General features: G+C 39.2%; 1 protein-coding gene across 5 annotated transcripts in view; it reads right to left on the bottom strand.

Moving 5' to 3' along the window:
• Positions 1-18,291, bottom strand: part of NUP98 (nucleoporin 98 and 96 precursor) — a 135,742-nt gene that overhangs the window by 75,254 nt on the left and 42,197 nt on the right. For 2 of the 5 annotated variants that reach the window (XM_066250728.1, XM_066250719.1), the window contains exons 10-11: positions 17,504-17,591; positions 12,184-12,276 (exon numbers count right to left, since the gene is read on the bottom strand). In XM_066250728.1, coding sequence (XP_066106825.1) covers positions 12,184-12,276; positions 17,504-17,591 — 181 coding nt within the window. Of the gene's footprint in view, positions 1-12,183; positions 12,277-17,452; positions 17,592-18,291 lie in introns of all 5 variants that reach the window. The other 3 variants (XM_066250724.1, XM_066250711.1, XM_066250721.1) reach the window with 2 other exon arrangements.

The raw sequence follows: 18,291 nt of genomic DNA on the forward strand, positions 1-18,291 counted from the left end.
AAACAGGAAAGTATATTCATAAAATTAATATAATTTAAACTAGTGAGGGTGACTAATGAATGGATAAAGCATTCACTGACTGTCCAACCATATTAGAAGACAACATAGGAATGGAATTATTTCACTTTAAAAAGCCCCACTCTGGAACAGGGACAAAGTCTGAAACCATTAGAATTTGGTGAAAATACCAAGAAAAATTATATTACTGCCTCAAAGGATATAGTTAACGGCCAAATTTCACAATTCTTTATTTTTCCATGTACCAAACACAACCTAAACAAAAACTTAGATGAAATCCAAATATATAAAATGGATAAAAATTTGTTTTCTTTTTCTTTTTATTTATTTTTCTTCTGAAGCTGGAAACGGGGAGAGACAGTCAGACAGACTCCCACATGCGCCCGACCAGGATCCACCCGGCACGCCCACCAGGGGCGAAGCTCTGCCCACCAGGGGGCGTTGCTCTGTTGCCTGGGGCAGAGGCCAAGGAGCCATACCCAGCGCCTGCGCCATCTTTGCTCCAATGGAGCCTTGGCTGCGGGAGGGGAAGAGAGAGACAGAGAGGAAGGAGGGGGAGGGGGTGGAGAAGCAAATGGGCGCTTCTCCTATGTGCCCTGGCCGGAAATCAAACCCGGGTCCCCCACACGCCAGGCCGACGCTCTACCACTGAGCCAACCAGCCAGGGCCAAAAATTTGTTTTCAATGGGTGTGTATTTCCCTCACCTGAGTAGCAGCCCTGGATAAAGAACCATGAAAAAGTAAAATAAAACCACTGTACTTCAATAACCCACAAAAGAATAAAAATACACTGGGAGGTTCAGAGACCTGGAAGTGTCATAAAATGACCTGCATATTGTTATAATTTTACCCAAATCCTATATCATGCACATGTGGCTTTTTATGCTTAATTCAAGGGACTGAAAAACATTCTGATGTATGCTGTTATAAACTTATAAAATGTATTTGTGATTAGGTGTAGGAGTCACAAAGAAAATATATGGGGAAGTACCAGGGTACTTCATAGACCCTAGAAACTCCCTGAAAAAAATCAAAATGATTATATTCCTTTTAGGCTTTCTAATAAATTTTAGAATTTAACTTTACCTATTATATTGAGGTAGATTTTTTCTGGGAAAATTTTAATGTAACAATCAACTTTTCTGAATGTATCCTTAAACTTATTGCTTCATGGAAAACTTTTTTTAATTCAGTGGGAGGAGGACAGGCAGAGACAAACTTCTGCATGTACCCTGACAGGGATCCACCAGGCAAGCCCACTAGGGGGTGATGCTCAGCCCATTGGGAGGCAATGCTCCAACCCAGCTTTTCATTGTGCCTGAGGCAGAGGCCATAGAGCTATCCTCAGCGCTCGGGCCAAGTTTGCTCCAATAGAGCCTTGCTGTGGGAGGGGAAGAGAGAGAGAGAGAGAGGAAGGAGAGGGGAAAGGGTGGAAAAGCAGATGGGCACTTCTCTTGTGTGCCCTGACCAGGAATCGAACCTGGGACTTCCATACGCCGGGCTGACACTCTACAGCTGAGCCAAATGACCAGGGCACTTCATGGAAAATTTTAAGAACTAAATCATTATTATTATGTAACTACCAAGAAAATGGCATACCGCTAATGCTGATAGTTAATACCAGTATGAAGAAGAAACTGTTACACCCACCTATGATTTAATAAGTTTCCTTCATCTGAACACATCTGGGAAAAAAAGCCACACACCAAAGGATAATATAAAATATTATACTGCCTGGCCTGTGGTAGCACAGTGGATAGAGCACTGACCTGAAATGCTAAGGTCACTGATTCAAAACCCTGGGTTTGCCTGATCAAGGCATGTATGACAAGCACTTAATGAACATCTAAAGTGAGTAAGTATGAATTGATAGTTCTTATTCATCCCACCTCTCTCTCTACTCTGTAAAAGCAATAAAATCTTTTAAAAACATACTATACTGATTGATTACTTAAATCTAAGTATACAGCCTGCCCTGTGGTGGCGCAGAGGATAAAGTGTCAACCTGGAAATGCTGAGGTCACCGGTTCGAAACCCTGGGCTTGCCTGGTCAAGACACATATGGGAGTTGATGCTTCCAGCTCCTCCCCACTTTCTCTCTCTGTCTCTCTCTCCTTTCTCTCCCTCTCTGTCTCTCTCTCTCTCCCTTTCTCTCTCCTATCTAAAATGAATAAATAAAATTTAAAAAAAATCTAAGTATACAAAGAAAATCTTATGTATTTGTACATTTCACATTTATTTTTTATTTCTTTTTGAAAGGAGAGAGAGAAGGAGGAGAGGAGCAAGAAGCATCAATTCCTATGTGCCCTGACCAGGCATGCCCAGGGTTTCGAACAGGCGACCTTAGCATTCCAGGTTGACACTTTACTTACTGTACCACCACAGGTCAGGTAACATTTCATAGTTCTATAGTCAACTATTCATGAAGAAGGAGGCAGCCTTATGTTACAGAGAAATTTACTTCTGTTAAGGTATGAGTTTGAATCTCCATCCCTCAAAACAAAAAGCTACATAGGAATACCACTTTAGTTAACGTTTTCCCCAAAAAACATTGCCCAAAGCGACAGTGCTTTTCTACTTATGATACCATGAAATACAGAGTTCGAGAATGTGGTTGTTTATATACAGTAGTCTCCAGATTCATTCCCTTCAAACCTAAAAATGTTTTATCAGAAGTATTCATTGAAGAATTCCAATAGCATGTGCTTACTGATTCTCACAATTCTTATTTCCCTATATGATCTGCTGCTAAGGTTGGGGTTTAAAATTCTTTATTAATTCTAGCTGGCTTTTAGTTTATGTAATAAGGCTTGAATGAGGAATATATAACAATAATTAATATGTGGTCAGAGTGTTGTCCTGATATGCCAAGGTTGCAGGTTCAATCCCCAGGCATGGCACATATAAGAATCAACCAATGAATGCATAAATGGGTGAACAAGAAATCAATCAAAATCTCTCCTCCCTTCCTCTCAACTAAGAGTTGATGCTTCTCATCTGTCTTCCTTCCCGTCTGTGTGTCCGTATCAGTCCCTCTCTATCTCTCTCGCAAAAAAATAAAAATAAAATAACGAAATATATTCAAACTAACAAAAAGGCTGAGATATTATACTACAGAATAGAAGATAATTGCATCACAAAAATAGTTGATAAAACACTTTATAATCTTGGAGTACAGGAGAAGATACTGTTAATCATAACCTGTAAGACCAAAAAGGCAATGGGGAGAGACTGTCAATTTTGATCACAGAAAAATAAAACTGGTATACGAAGATAACATAAATTAAGTGAAACAAAGACTTGGCGATAACATCTGTAACAAACATTACAGTAGCATTTTACCTGGGTCTTAGACTTATGCTTACTAACTGCCTACAAAACTACCCTTCAGAAAAAACCCTTAATTTTACCTACATTTGTAATTCCTCTGGGATTAAAAGAGAACACTGATGCCAGACAATATATTCTCCTTAAATTTAGAAATCATATTGTATAAAAAAGCCCCAAGCTTCTTAGTTTTACATGTAGTAGAATTTGGTAAGTTAAAATGCTGAAATAAAACTGTCATACAGCCTGACCAGGTGGTGGTGCAGTGGATAAAGTGCTGGATTGGGACGCGGAGGACCCAGGTTCGAAACCCCAAGGTTTCTGGCTTGAGTGTGGTATCACAGACATGACCCCATGGTCACTGGCTTGAGCCCAAAGATCACTGGCTAGAGCAAGGGGTCCTCGCTCTGCTGTTGCTCCCCAATAAAGGCACATATGAGAAAGTAATCAATGAACAATAAGGTGCCACAACCAAGAATTGATGCTTCTCACCACTCTCCCTTTCTGTCTGTCCCTATCTGTCCCTTCTCTCCTTCTCCGTTTCTGTCAAAAAGCAAACAAAAAACTGTCATACAATCAAAAAGTTAGTATCTACAATATATAAAACACTCAGAAATAAATTAATAAACAATGATCAAATAGGGAATTCAAAGATTCAAATGGCCAGTAAACAAAAGTAAGAATATTATCTTCACCACTAATCACTGAAGTGTAAACTAGAATATACAAATCTTCACTGTCATGCATGTAAAGATAAAAAAGTCCAACAATGAGAAAAAGGTATGGGAAATAAGCACTTTTATACAATAGCAGCCAAAATGCAAACTGGAATTCTTTTTAGAAGGCAAACTGTTAGCAGGATTGACCAAAGTACAAAATCTGTGTATCTTCTGACACAATTCCAATTCTAAGAATCAATCCTGTATAATACTAAGAAAATTTGTCACAAGGATCTTCATTACTGCATTGCTAATAATATAAAAAAACTCAAATGTCCATCAAAATAGGAAAAGTTAAATAAATTATGGAGTGTTATGCATTTTTGTGTGTATATATGCACATGTACAATGAAATACTAAACAGTTATGTTTAAAGAATGAGTTAGATCTACACATACTGACCAAAATATAAACTATGTACATGCCCAAGTATCAAGAAAAATGAAAAAAATCAAAACACAAAATACTACCCTGGCCAGTTGGCTCAGTGGTAGAGCGTCGGCCTGGCGTGCAGGAGTCCGGGGTTCAATTCCCGGCCAGGGCACACAGGATAGGCACCCATCTGCTTCTCCACCCCTCCCCCTCTCCTTCCTCTCTGTCTCTCTCTTCCCCTCCCGCAGCTGAGGCTCCATTGGAGCAAAAGATGGCCCGGGCGCTGGGGATGGCTCCTTGGTCTCTGCCTCAGGCGCTGGACTGGCTCTGGTCTCAACAGAGCAACACCCCAGATGGGCAGAGCATCGCCCCCTTGTGGGCGTGCCGGGTGGATCCCGGTCGGGCGCATGCGGGAGTTTGTCTGACTGCCTCCCCGTTTCCAGCTTCAGAAAAATACAAAAAGAAAACAAAACAAAACAAGAAAACACAAAATACTACGTAAAGGAGCTGCTTTCAGTTTGACACATCATGACTGTGGTACAGCAGACATTACGAAATACACTAAGATCCACAGACTCATGCAGGGGTTAGGAAAAGCAGATTTACAGTTGTGCATATGGAAAATACAATAATTAATAAATAATAATACAAGAATAAACTGTTTTGCATACACACAACTGTAAACTTACTTTTGCCCCACAGTATATATAACTGAAACATAAGTTAAAAAAAATACTTAACCTTCCTTTGTACAACAGTTTGTTTTAAATTATAGTTCCTTTTTTAAAATGCTAGCTGTAGCCCACTACATTAAAATTAATGTATTTCATCATTTCGCTTAAAAAACACTCCTGTAGAATATGGTTTTCATTTAAGAATAAAACAAGGCTAGCTGTACATAAAAAATGTATGTTTAGACATATATATGTGTGTGTGTGTATAAGTATATTTAAGCACGTTTGAAAAATGTGTATGAAAGAGCCTGACAAGGTACATACCAAACTTTCAATAGCTATTACTTCAAAGCTGAAAGATGCATTTTTTCATGATGCTTCTAAATTTTTTGTAATTTTTTATAAGCACTTATATCTTTTATTTTATAAAAAAGAGATCATAGTTATCTATAGAAACAAAGATAGCAGATAACTGTTCAGTGGAAGCAGAGACCATGGACATAAATGGTCTGCAAGTAAATGACCATACCCATGGTTAGATGAATTGGGAAAGTAGGCATAACTAACTATATGCTTACACAACCTTGTTGAATTGTACATGCTGGAACACTTACTCATTTTATGACCACTGTCACCTTCCAATTATTTAAAAAGCTGGGACGGCCCTGGCCGTTTGGCTAAAGTGTCAGCCCAGCATGTGGAAGTTCCAGGTTGGATTCCTGGTCAGGGTACACAGAAGCGCCCATTTGCTTCTCCACCCCTCCCTTTACCCTTCCCTCTGTCCCTGCCCACCCCCTACCCCCACAGCCATGGCTCAAAAACTGGTTCGAGCATGTTAGCCTGAGTGCTGAGGATGGCTTCATGGCCTCACCTCAGGCACTAAAATTTTTATTGCCAAGTAATGGAGCAATGCCCCAGATAGAGCAATGCCTGGTAGGGAGTTTACCAGGTGGATCCTGTTTGGGGCACGCATGCCGGAGTCTGTCTTTCTGCCTCCCTGCCTTTCACTTAATAAATGAATGAATGAATGAATGAATGTATGAAAATAAATAAAAACAGCGGGTAAGGTAGAAGGGTCAAGGTCTTCAAAGACATTGAAAAATAATTGTAGAGCCTGACCGGGCGGTGGCACAGTGGATAGAGCGTCGAACTGTGATGTGAAAGACCCAGGTTCGAGACCCTGAGGTCGCCAGCTTGAGCGAGGGCTCATCTGGTTTGAGCAAAAGCTCGCCATCTTGAGCCCAAGGTCGCTGGCTCGAGCAAGGGGTTACTCAGTCTGCTGAAGGCCCGTGGTCAAGGCACGTATGAGAAAGCAATCAATGAACAATTAAGGTGTTGCAATGTGCAAAGAAAAACTAATGAATGATGCTTCTCATCTCTCCGTTCCTGTCTGTCTGTCCCTGTCTATCCCTCTATCTGACTCTGTAAAAAAAAAAAAAGAAAAATAATTGTCGGTATGAGGAACAGAAACAAAGGTATGACATTTCAGCTATATATCAATGTGAAAAGAATTAAAAAGTATGTAGTGATCTTAAAAAATTTAGGAATATTTATTAATTACTTCATCATGTGATCTTACTATTATGGTAATAAAGCTTACTCGGTCAACAGTCAAAGGTTTAAAATCCTCATCACAAGGATAACAGAGGGGAACTGAAAGTTAAAAATGTCACCATACTGAGAGGACAAAATGGCGATGGAGTAGGCAGACGTACCAACTTCCACCTCACAGAACCAATGTGAATTACAAAGCCACAGCCTGCAGCCCCAGATCCTAGAAGAGGCATAAGGACAGTATTTAGCTGGAAACAAGTCAGGATACTGTTTGTGAGAAAGAGACTGATTTCTCAGAACCAGCATTCTTCTTAAAGGGACTATGTAGAAAACCTCTCTCTCAACCACTCATCCAGGGCTCCGAGGTACGGGGAGGGAGGAGAGGATCGGAGCAGCAGGAAGAGAGTGTAATCTAGGAGGCACAGAGAGAAACACCTTGAGGGACAGCCACCCTAACCCCTGGGCTAAGTCACTCCCCAAATCTGAAGTGAATATTTCCCCTGGAAACAGCAATACCAGCAAAGGGAAGCAGGACACCAGCCAAACAAGCTCGCCGACAGTACTTAGAGCACAGTCGAGGAAGCTTTCGGGACTACAGTATTGAGTATTAGGGTCTGAGCTGTAGCGCCTCCACTCACACGGATGAGGGCTACGCCGAGGGTGGGCGGAGGCGGGACGCAAAAGTGCAGTTCCATTGGCAAGGATGGAAGCCGGCTGGCCGTGACTGAGGCCCAAGTGTGAGCTCAGTCTTGCCAGGCTGGGGTGGAGCGGACCTGTGAAAGTGATCAAGCCCAGCTGCATGCCGCCTGCAATCCAGCCTGCGGGGTCAGAGCAGGAGACCCAACCTTGAGCAAGGGCGCAGGAGCGCAGCCTCACCCAAACTGAGGCTTGCAGCCTGACATTGGAGCTGGCTCCTCCCGTGGGGGTGGAGTGAAAGCCCAGAACAGGTGGAGTCCCGCCCCGACCATGGAGCCAAGGCTTTTAGCCACCTGGCCAGAGGGCTCCTCCTGCAGGAGCAGGGCGAAAACCCGGAATCAGGTGGAGACCTGCAGCTGAGCAAAGGTGCTCACCCCTGCCCTCCTGTCCAGGAGAGGCCAAGGCCACCCAGGCTTGTATAACTGAGCACGTGATTACAGCCCCTCCCATGAAGGACAGGTGGCAACCACAGCAACAGCCCCAGTGGGCTGGCACTGGCAACGCTCATACCCGAATGCCCTATGCAGCAGCAGCAGAGGGGGTGGCAAGCCTACAGACAGACCACACCTTGGGAGGCCACACCCAGTGGAACCCAGTGGCCAAACCTCATTTTACACAGACAAAATGAGAAGGCAGAGAAATGCAATACAAATGAATCAAGAGAAATCCCCAGAAAAGGAGCTGAATGTGTCAGATATAACCAAATTACCAGATGCAGAGTTTAAAATAACGATTGTTAGGATGCTCATAGATCTTAGAACAATAGATGGTCATTACGAACACCTAAGTACAGAGATAGCAAATATAAAAAAGGACATTGAAATAATAAAAAGAATGTCAGAAATGACAAATACAACATCAGAAATGAAGAACACAATGGAAGGAATTAAAAGCAGGATGGATGAAGCTGAGATCCGAATCAGCGAGTTAGAGGACAAGATAAATGAAGGCACAGAAGCAGAGCAGAAAAAAGAAAAGAGATTCAAAAAGTCTGAGGAAATTCTGAGAGCTCTGTGACAACATGAAGAGAAATAACATCCGCATCATAGGGGTTCCTGAAGAAGAGGAGAAAGAACAAGGGATAGAGACTTTGTTCAACTATATCATAGCTGAAAACTTTCCTAAATTAAGGCAGGAAAACGTCTCACAATTTCAAGAAGCACAGAGAACTCCATTAAAGAGAAACCCAAAGAAATCTATAACAAAGACACATCGTAATTAAAATACCAAAGCTAAGTGATAAAGAGAAAATATTAAAAGCTGCTAGAGAAAAAAAGGCTATCACCTACAAAGGAGCCCACTTCTCAACAGAAACACTTGAGGCCAGAAAGGAATGGCAAGAAATATTCAAAGTAATGCAGAACAAGAACCTACAACCAAGATTCCTTTACCAAGACTATCCAGCAAGGCTATAGTTTAAAACTGAAGGAGAAATTAAAAGCTTTCCAGACAAAAAAAAAAAAAAAAAACCTCAAGGAATTCACTACAACCAAACCAATGCTGTAAGAAATGGTAAGGGGCCTGTTGTAAACAGATCAAAGGGGAAAAAGAATATAGCAAAAGAAATACAGTTTTAAAGAATAAAATGGCAATAAACAACTACATATCAATAATAACCTTAAATGTAAATGGATATCAGGGGTCCCCAAACTTTTTACAGAGGGGGCCAGTTCACTGTCCCTCAGACCGTTCGAGGGCCGCCACATACAGTGCTCCTCTCACTGACCACCAATGAGAGGTGCCCCTTCCGGAAGCATGGTGGGGGGCCGGATAAATGGCCTCAGGGGGCCGCAGTTTAGGGACGCCTGGATTACATGATCCAATCAAAAGACATAGGGTAGCTGCGTGGATAAGAAAGCAGGACCCATACATATGCTGTCTACAAGAGACACACCTTAAAACAAAAGATGCATATAGACTGAAGATAAAAGGATGGAAAGAAATATTTCACACAAATGGAAATGAAAAAAAAGCTGGGGTAGCAATACTTATATCAGAAAAAATGGACTTTAAAACAAAGGCTATAATAAGAGATAAAGAAGGTCACTACATAATGATAAAGGGAGCAATCCAACAAGATATAACCATTATAAATATCTACATACCTAGGCCCTGGCCGGTTGCTCAGTGGTAGAGCGTCGGCCTGGCGTGCAGAAGTCCCATTTCGATTCCCGGCCAGGGCACACAGGAGAAGCGCCCATCTGCTTCTCCACCCCTCCCCCTCTCCTTCCTCTCTGTCTCTCTTCCCCTCCCGCAGCCGAGGCTCCATTGGAGCAAAGATGGTCCGGGCGCTGGGGATGGCTCCTTGGCCTCTGCCCCAGGCGCTAGAGTGGCTCTGGTCGCAACAGAGCGATGCCCCAGAGGGGCAGAGCATCGCCCCCTGGTGGGCAGAGCGGTGCCCCTGGTGGGCGTGCCGGGTGGATCCCGGTCGGGCGCATGCGGGAGTCTGTCTGACTGTCTCTCCCCGTTTCCGGCTTCAGAAAAAATACAAAAAAAAAAAAGAAAAAATATCTACGTACCTAATATAGGAGTACCTAAATATATAAAGCAGACAATGGATTTAAAGGGCGAGATCAACAGCAATACTATAATAGTAGGGGATTTCAATATCCCACTAACATCGCTAGATAGATCCTCAAGAAAGAAAATTAACAAAGAAACAGCAGACTTAAAGGACACATTAGATCAACTCGATTTAACAGGTATCTTCAGAACCTTTCACCCTAAAGCAGCAGAATATACATTCTTTTCAAGTGCCCACAGTACATTCTCTAGGATAGACCACATGTTGGGGCACAAAAGCGGTCTCAACAAATTTAAGAAGATTGACACCATATCGAGTACTTTCTCTGATCACAATGGCATAAAACAAGAAATCAACCACAACAGAAAAACTGAAAAATACTCAAATACTTGAAAACTAAATAGTACGTTATTAAATAACAAATGGGTTAACAATGAGATCAAAGAAGAAATTAAAAAATTCCTAGAAACGAAAGATAATGAGCATACATCAACTTAAATTTATGGGACACAGCAAAAGCAGTCCTAAGAGGGAAGTTCATAGCATAACAGACATACCTTAAGAAGCTACAAAAAGCTCAAATAAACAACTTGACCGTGCATCTAAAAGAACTAGAAAAAGAACAGCAAGTAAAGCCCAGAGGTAGTATAAGGAAGGAAATAATAAAGATCAGAGCAGAAATAAATGACGGGGTGGGGGGTAGAAGAGGGAGAGGTTTGGGGGAGGGGAAGGGTACAAAGAAAACCAGTTAGAAGGTGACGGAAGACAATTTGACTTTGGGTGATGGGAATGCAGCATAATCAAATGTCAAAATAACCTGGAGATGTTCTCTGTGAACAAATGTACCCTGATTTATCAATGTCACCCCATTAAATAAATTTAAAAAAAAACTTGTAAAACGCAATACCAGGAAGACAATCCAATCAAAAAATGGGCAAAAGAAATGAATAGACACTTCTCCAAAGAGGACATACAGATGGCCAATAGGCATATGAAAAAATGCTCAACATCACTAATCATTAGAGAAATGCAAATTAAAACCACAATGAGATGTCACCTAACACTGGTCATAATGGTGCTCATCAACAAAACAACACAGAAGAATTGCTGGCGAGGATGTGGAGAAAAGGAAACCCTCCTACACTGCTGGTGGGAATGCAGACTGGAGTAGCCACTGTGGAAAACAGTATGGAGATTCCTCAAGAAATTAAAAATCGAAATGCCTTTTGACCCAGCTATACCACTGTTAGGAATATACCCCAAGAACACCATAGCACTGTTTGAAAAGAAGAAATGCACCCCCATATGTATGGCAGCATTGTTCACAATAACGAAGATCTGGAAACAGCCCAAGTGCCCGTCAGAGAACGAGTGGATTAAAAAACTTTGGTACATATATACTATGGAATACTACTCAGCCGTAAGAAATGATGACATCGGATCATTTACAACAACGTGGATGGACCTTGATAACATTATACGGAGTGAAATAAGTAAGTCAGAAAAAACTAAGAACTATATGATCCCATACATAGGTGGGACACAAAAATGATTCTTGAGATATGGACAAGAGAGTGGTGGTTAGGGGAGGTAATGGGGGGGGGGAGGAGAGGGAGGGGTTTGGGGGAGGGGAGGAGCACAAAGAAAACCAGTTAGAAGGTGACGGAAGACAACTGGACTTTGGGTGATGGGAATGCAACATAATTAAATGTCAAAATAACCTGGAGATGTTTTCTCTGAACATATGTACTCTGATTTATCAATGTCACCCCATTAAAATTAAAAAAAGAAAGAAAGAAAATGTCACCATATTAACAAGTCTCACATTAATTACTCAAAATCCAAGATAGACCAGGACTATCAGAGGACATTTTGTAGAAAGGGAGCTAATAGCTTCTAAGAGACATGTGCCAGTGTTTAAAACTTGGTAAAGCACAGCTGCTGGGAATATTTTATAGATTTCTATGTGAAAATGAGTATCTAGACCTTTTATTTCTAGGCATATGATCAAACACAAGTATTAAGTTCCAGCAATTAGAAAACCAAGTTTGCCCCAGTCAGATAGCTTAGCTGCCTAGAGCATCATCCCAATATACCAATGTTACAGAAAGTTGCAGCTTTGATCCCTAGTCAGGGCACATATAAGAGTCACCCGATGAATGCATGAATAGGTAGAAAAGCAAACCAAGGTTTCTCCCCTCTATCCTCAGACCCTTTCCATTGCTAAAATCACTTAAAAAAAAAAAAAACACACACACCAAGAATATCACTTCCAAAATCTCACGGTACAGGACCTTACCTGTTCCAAATCCTGCACCAAGCCCAGTTCCCAAAGTCCCAGGTCCTGGTTTACTTCCAAAAATACTATTCCCACTGGTATTTGTGCCAAAACCTAGAAAGACAAAAGAATGAGTAGACTGTAAACACAACTCTCAATTTCCTTTACACAGGAATTTAAAACAAAGCATTCTGACTCTAAGTTGTACATCCTTTCTCAAAGATATCCTAAATGATAAAGTTAATATAATTTTTAAATTTAAATTAGATGCCTATAATACACCCTATAAGTCTTACTATTAATTATATTTCAGACTTGAAGTATAAATTCAAAATAGGATAATATCTAATATTAAAAATCAAAGTGATTGTGCTTGATCTTAGGAAAAACTCCCCTTGCAAAAAGCTTCCAACCTATGTTTCGTGCTTAATTATTAGAAGAAAAACTCATTTCCTCAAATTCCACTAAAAACTAAGACAGTAAACAAAAAAAGAAAGGTTCTTGCTAAGAGAAAATTACCTATGAAAATCTCTAAAGAACTTTTGTTTTAAACCTATGAAACTTGTAGGGATTAATAACATGGCTGATCACATACAAGGAGCTTTTAATACTCAATCAGCTCAGAAGTACTCAAGGACTCAGCTGATTATTAAAAGAAAATGATTTAGAAACTTTTCTTGAATCATCACAGAGATAAGAGCTGAACAAACTATACTCTTCCACTAGGACCCATCATTTAGAAAAATCCTGATGCCCCTCTAAAGTCCACAGAGCTCTCCACAAAGACCTATGTTACACTACTGCTATTATCTCTCTCTTGTTCAGATATGTCCACAAATTTCTGCACACTTTTTGGAGCTACATACCAAAAATAAAGCTAATGAACATATCATTAATTTCTGGATAAGAGGAAAAAATAACCAATCATTGGCTAGAACACTTTTTAAAAGGCATCATAGACAGGTATAAATACAAAAGATTTACAGAATAAAGAGTATTGTGGAATACATGACAGTATCACTTACTAAGATTATACTTTCTCAGGTTAATATTTGGGTTATTATCTCAATGAAAAAAATTTAAAAACTGAAAAAATTTAAAGATATATTTCTAGGGTCATTTAAAAATCTAAGCAAGTAATCTGACAATCTCAATACATTTGCTTCATTAAATTTTTTCAATTGTGCTAAAAACTTTGCCACAAAAATGGAGTATAGCCTACTTAAGCACAATTTTGAAAACAGAAAGTAAAGAATATGTACTTGGATATATTCATTCTCTTTTTGAGTTAAAATTTAATCCATTTTCATAGATAGCAGAAAACAAAGTATTTGTGAACTACCTCAAACCCACAGGAGGGAAATAAGTCCCAACTTACACTGTTTATACCACACATTTCCTCAGATTCTTACTGACAAAAGTTTATCAACGCTGTTAAATATTTTTTAATATTAAAAGTTAAGGACAATTAATGAATTAATGGTCAATAATTTTTGACATAAAAGTAAAAAATATACAATGGGGAAAGGATAGTCTCTTTAATGATGGTACTGGGAACACTGGAAAATCACATGTAAAAGAATCAAACTGGAACACTACCTTACACCACACACAAAATGGGTTAAACGACTTAAATGTAAGACTTGAAACAAACTAATTCCTATAAGAAAACATAAGTAGTGAGCTCCCTGACATCTGTCTTGGTGATGATTTTTTTGCATCTGACACCAAAAGCAAATGCCACGAAAAAAAAATAATCAAGTGGGACTACATCAAACTAAAAAGCTTCTACACAGCGAAGGAAATCATGAGTAAAATGAAAAGACAACCTACTCATTGGGAGAAAACACTTGAAAATCCTACATCTGATACAAGGTTAATATCCAAAAATATATCAAGAACACATTCACTCAATAGTACATATGCACCCCTGTGTTCTGTATTTATAATAGCCATGATATGGAATCAAAAGAAGTGCCCACTAATGAATGAATGGATAATGTGGCACATATATAATGGAATATTTTTCAGATATAAATGAAATCTGGCCATCAGTAACAAGATAAAATTTGGGGACATTATGTTAACTGAAGTGAGTCAGACAAAAAAATACAAGTACCACATTATTTCATTTATATGTGGACTAGAAAAACAACAACAAAAATCATGGCATGCTCACAGAGAACAGATCAGTGCTTACTAGAGTCAGGAAGTGAGGTACAGATGAAACGGGTAAAATGGGGACAAAAGGTATAAATTTCCGATTATAAAATAAGTCATGGGGATATAATGTTTAGCATGGTGACTAGTTATAATACTGTGTTGCATAAAGTTGCTGAAAGAAAATCATAAAACTTCACATCACAGGAAATTTTGTTAACTGTATGGTCACACATTTTAACTGAACTTATGGTGGTGATCAATTCTCAATATATGTAAACATGAATCATGTACATTTGAGATATAGTATGATATATTAATTATACCTCAAAATAATCACCTAAAAAAGACATTTATATATACAAATAGTTCTTTGACTAAGAGAAAGTTAAGAAGCTATTTGCATACAAGAGCAGCATAGAAGAACTACTGACTTATTGCTAAGCTCCATCTTATCAATACCTAAAGGATCTTTACTCTCTTTAAATCTATTCCATTCATTCATTAATTCAGACATTATCAAATAATCAAATAAACTTGTGCCTCCTAGGAATAATTATTTACCAAGAAAAATGATCTGATGATGCTAGAGAATGACTGAAGAATCTGGCTATTTAACTGTGGCAGGTATCCCAATCTTTAATGCTGTGGATTAAACACTATCAAAATAAAACGCAATTCGAAACTAGATGACATGTAACTAACAGTGACATAATCATGCCCTCAAATATTGGTATAACCTTGTTACATTTCTAGATTTGAATGTGACTTATTCCTAAATCAGAAAATTTTTATCTCTTCCCACGAAAATCAAAGCTGACAGCTTCCCAATAAAATAGGAACATCAAAGAAATATACTTAGATCTGGTTCTCTCGTGGGCAATAATAAAATTAATTTATCCAATAAAAAATACTGATTTAGCCTGACCAGGTGGTGGCACAGTGGATAGAGCATCAGCCTGGGATGCCGAGGACCCAGGTTCAAAACTCTGAGGTTGCCTGACCTGTGGTGGCGCAGTGGATAAAGCATTGACCTGGAATGCTGAGGTCGCTGGTTCAAAACCCTGGCTTGCCTGGTCAAGGCACATATGGGAGTTGATGCTTCCTGCTCCTCCCTTCTCTCTCTTTCTCTCCTCTCTGAAATGAATAAAGTTTTTTTTAAAAAAAACAACTCTGAGGTTGCAGACTTGATCATGGGAACACAGACATGACCCCATGGCTTGAAGCCAAGGTCACTGACTCCATGAGGCGAGATTCCCCCCCCCACATCAAGGCACATATGAGAAAGCAATCAATCAATCAATGAACAACTAAGGCACTGCAACTATGAGTTGATGCTTCTCATCGCTCCCTTCGTTGACTCTCTCAATCTAAAAAAAAAAAAAGAAAAACACCAATTTAATGCTTATGTGTCTTTCTCATCTTGATTTTGTAGATAAAGACAAAATAGATGTCCATGCTAACCAAGTCCACTGCCTGAAAATCTTTCTTTCAGAGAACAATGAAAAAGAATCACAGCCTGACCAGGCAGTGGCACAGTGGATAGAGCGTCGAACTCGGATGCGGAAGACCCAGGTTTGAGACCCCGAGGTATCCAGCTTTAGCACGGGCTCATTCTGTTTGAGCAAAAGCTCAAACCCAAGGTCGCTGACTCAAGCAAGGGATTACTTGGTCCGCTGAAGGCCTACGGTCAAGGCACATATGAGAAAGCAATCAATGAACAACTAAAGTGTTGCAACGTGCAATGAAAAACTAATGATTGATGCTTCTCATCTCTCCGTTCCTGTCTGTCTGTCCCCGTCTATCCCTCTCTCTCTCTGTGTAAAAAAAATAATAAAAAAAATAAATTTCCATTAAAAAAAAAAATCACAAATGATAATCATTATTAGGAGTGATCAAGCAATATAACAAAACGTGTTATAAAAATCAAATGGAATACATAAATTTAGAAACTGGTACGTGACTTCACATAGCTCCTATTTCTGTGAAAACATAACTTTCCAATGGATGCTTAAGATATTCTCTTTTTCCAGTACTTTACAAAATCATTTTAAAATTCTGAATGGCCGTAGCCCGGTAGCTCAGTTAGAGCTAGTCACCCCAATATACCAAGATTGGAGGTTCGACCCTTGGTTAGGGCATACAAGAGTCAACCAATAAATGCACAAATAAGTGAAACAACAAACTGATGTTTCTCTTACTCTCTCCCTTCTTCTTTCCCTAAAATAAATAAATTTCTAAAAAATTCACTGAAAAACTCTGTGACTGACATGGCACAAGTGTGTCTTCGCGCTCACTTCCACTAAACATACAGTATCTAATGATATATCTGACAAATAAAATCCGAAACAAATATTTAAGTTAGTATTTCATTTGGTGATAAAATTGAACTTCCCATATCTGATTTTAACACAAATGATGCTAAATTTGTTTGAAAACTTAAATTAGGTAGTTATGAAAGGCATTTAGCACAATATAATGACTTCATTAAATGAGTTTGTTTTCTGAAGAGCAGTTTAGGGCTTGTTTTGTCAATTACTGTTCAATTTTATCTCAATTTTTGAAAATTTTCACAATGAACATGTACTCAAAAATAAAGCTTTGCAACTGTAAGAAACTAAATAACGCCAAATCTAAAAGATCTCAACTTTCAGTAAGAATCCTCAAATCTCAAAAAACAAACAAAAATAATTTTAAAAAAGAGCCTGTGCACTATTTCCCTTTTTGAAACCTAGCCTAACAGAATGTGTTATCTTGAGCAAGTATGTTTCCTTTATGGTTTCTCAACTACTGCTGAAGTAGTCCAAAAAAATGTTTTCTTATTTAGAAAAAAATCTATATCCATTAGAGAACCACCTTTCTGCAAAGTACTGATGCATGTGCTGAATGGCTGGCCCATTTTATCCAAAGCAGGAAGTTCAAAATAATATGAACGAGGAAAGGCAATTTAACCTCTCTTCTAAGTATCTCAACTCATACCCATGATTTTAAACCTTTCCCTTTTAAACTGACATTGAGCCATGGCTTACCTGAGAAATTTCCTAATATTCCTAATCATATGAATCAGAAGAATGATGTGTGGTATAGTCAGTGTAACTTTAAGAAAGCCAAACCTGCTTTTTATATGTACCAAAATTGGAAGTGTTTGTATTGGTTCCTAAAGTCAGGGTTGGTTTGTTACCAAAGAGCCCGCCACTGGTTGTACCAAATGAAGGAGCACTGGTTGTGCTGGTTCCAAATGCAGTAAGCTTGTTATTGCCAAACAGGGTCTAAAAAGAACAGAATACAGGAAAATTTTTAGTATGAAGATACATTCCAAATAGTAAAAAGAGGTTACCTCAGTTATATGGGGCTGGGTGTGCAGTAAGGGAGAGATGTCATTGCCTTTATAAAAGTGATAAGAGGAAGATGAATGAAGACTAGACAAAAAATAAACCAATGTGAGCAATAACTTTATGAATACAGTATGCTCTTCTAGCCTGAGAAGTTAATAAAACCCTCTCAGCAAACACAAGTTTCAATAAGGCAAAGAAAGAAAATAATACGGGTACCAAATACTTCATTACCTGGTAATAACATGTATCATATATTCAATTAGCCAATAGAAACAATTATAATAAAAAATTTAAACATGAATGAACCTTCAAAATTTCACATTAAATGAAAGAAATCAGTCACAAAAGACAACACATTATGTGATTCCATTATATGAAATGTCCAGCTCTGTCCAGTTGGCTCAGTGGTAGAGCATCAGCCCAGTATGTGAATGTCCTAGGTTCAATTCTAAGGGCAGAAAGGAGAAACAATCATCTGCTTCTCTACCTCTCCCCTTTTCTCTATCTCTCCCACGCCTTCATACCGTAGCCATGGCTCAACTGCTTTGAGCACATTGGTCCCCAGAGTTGAGGATGGCTCTGTGAAGCCTCTGCCTCAGGCACTAAAAATAGCTCAGTTGCAAACATGGCCCTA

This window comes from Saccopteryx bilineata, chromosome 1 (genome assembly GCF_036850765.1).
Source record: "Saccopteryx bilineata isolate mSacBil1 chromosome 1, mSacBil1_pri_phased_curated, whole genome shotgun sequence".
Taxonomy (NCBI): Eukaryota; Metazoa; Chordata; class Mammalia; order Chiroptera; family Emballonuridae; genus Saccopteryx; species Saccopteryx bilineata.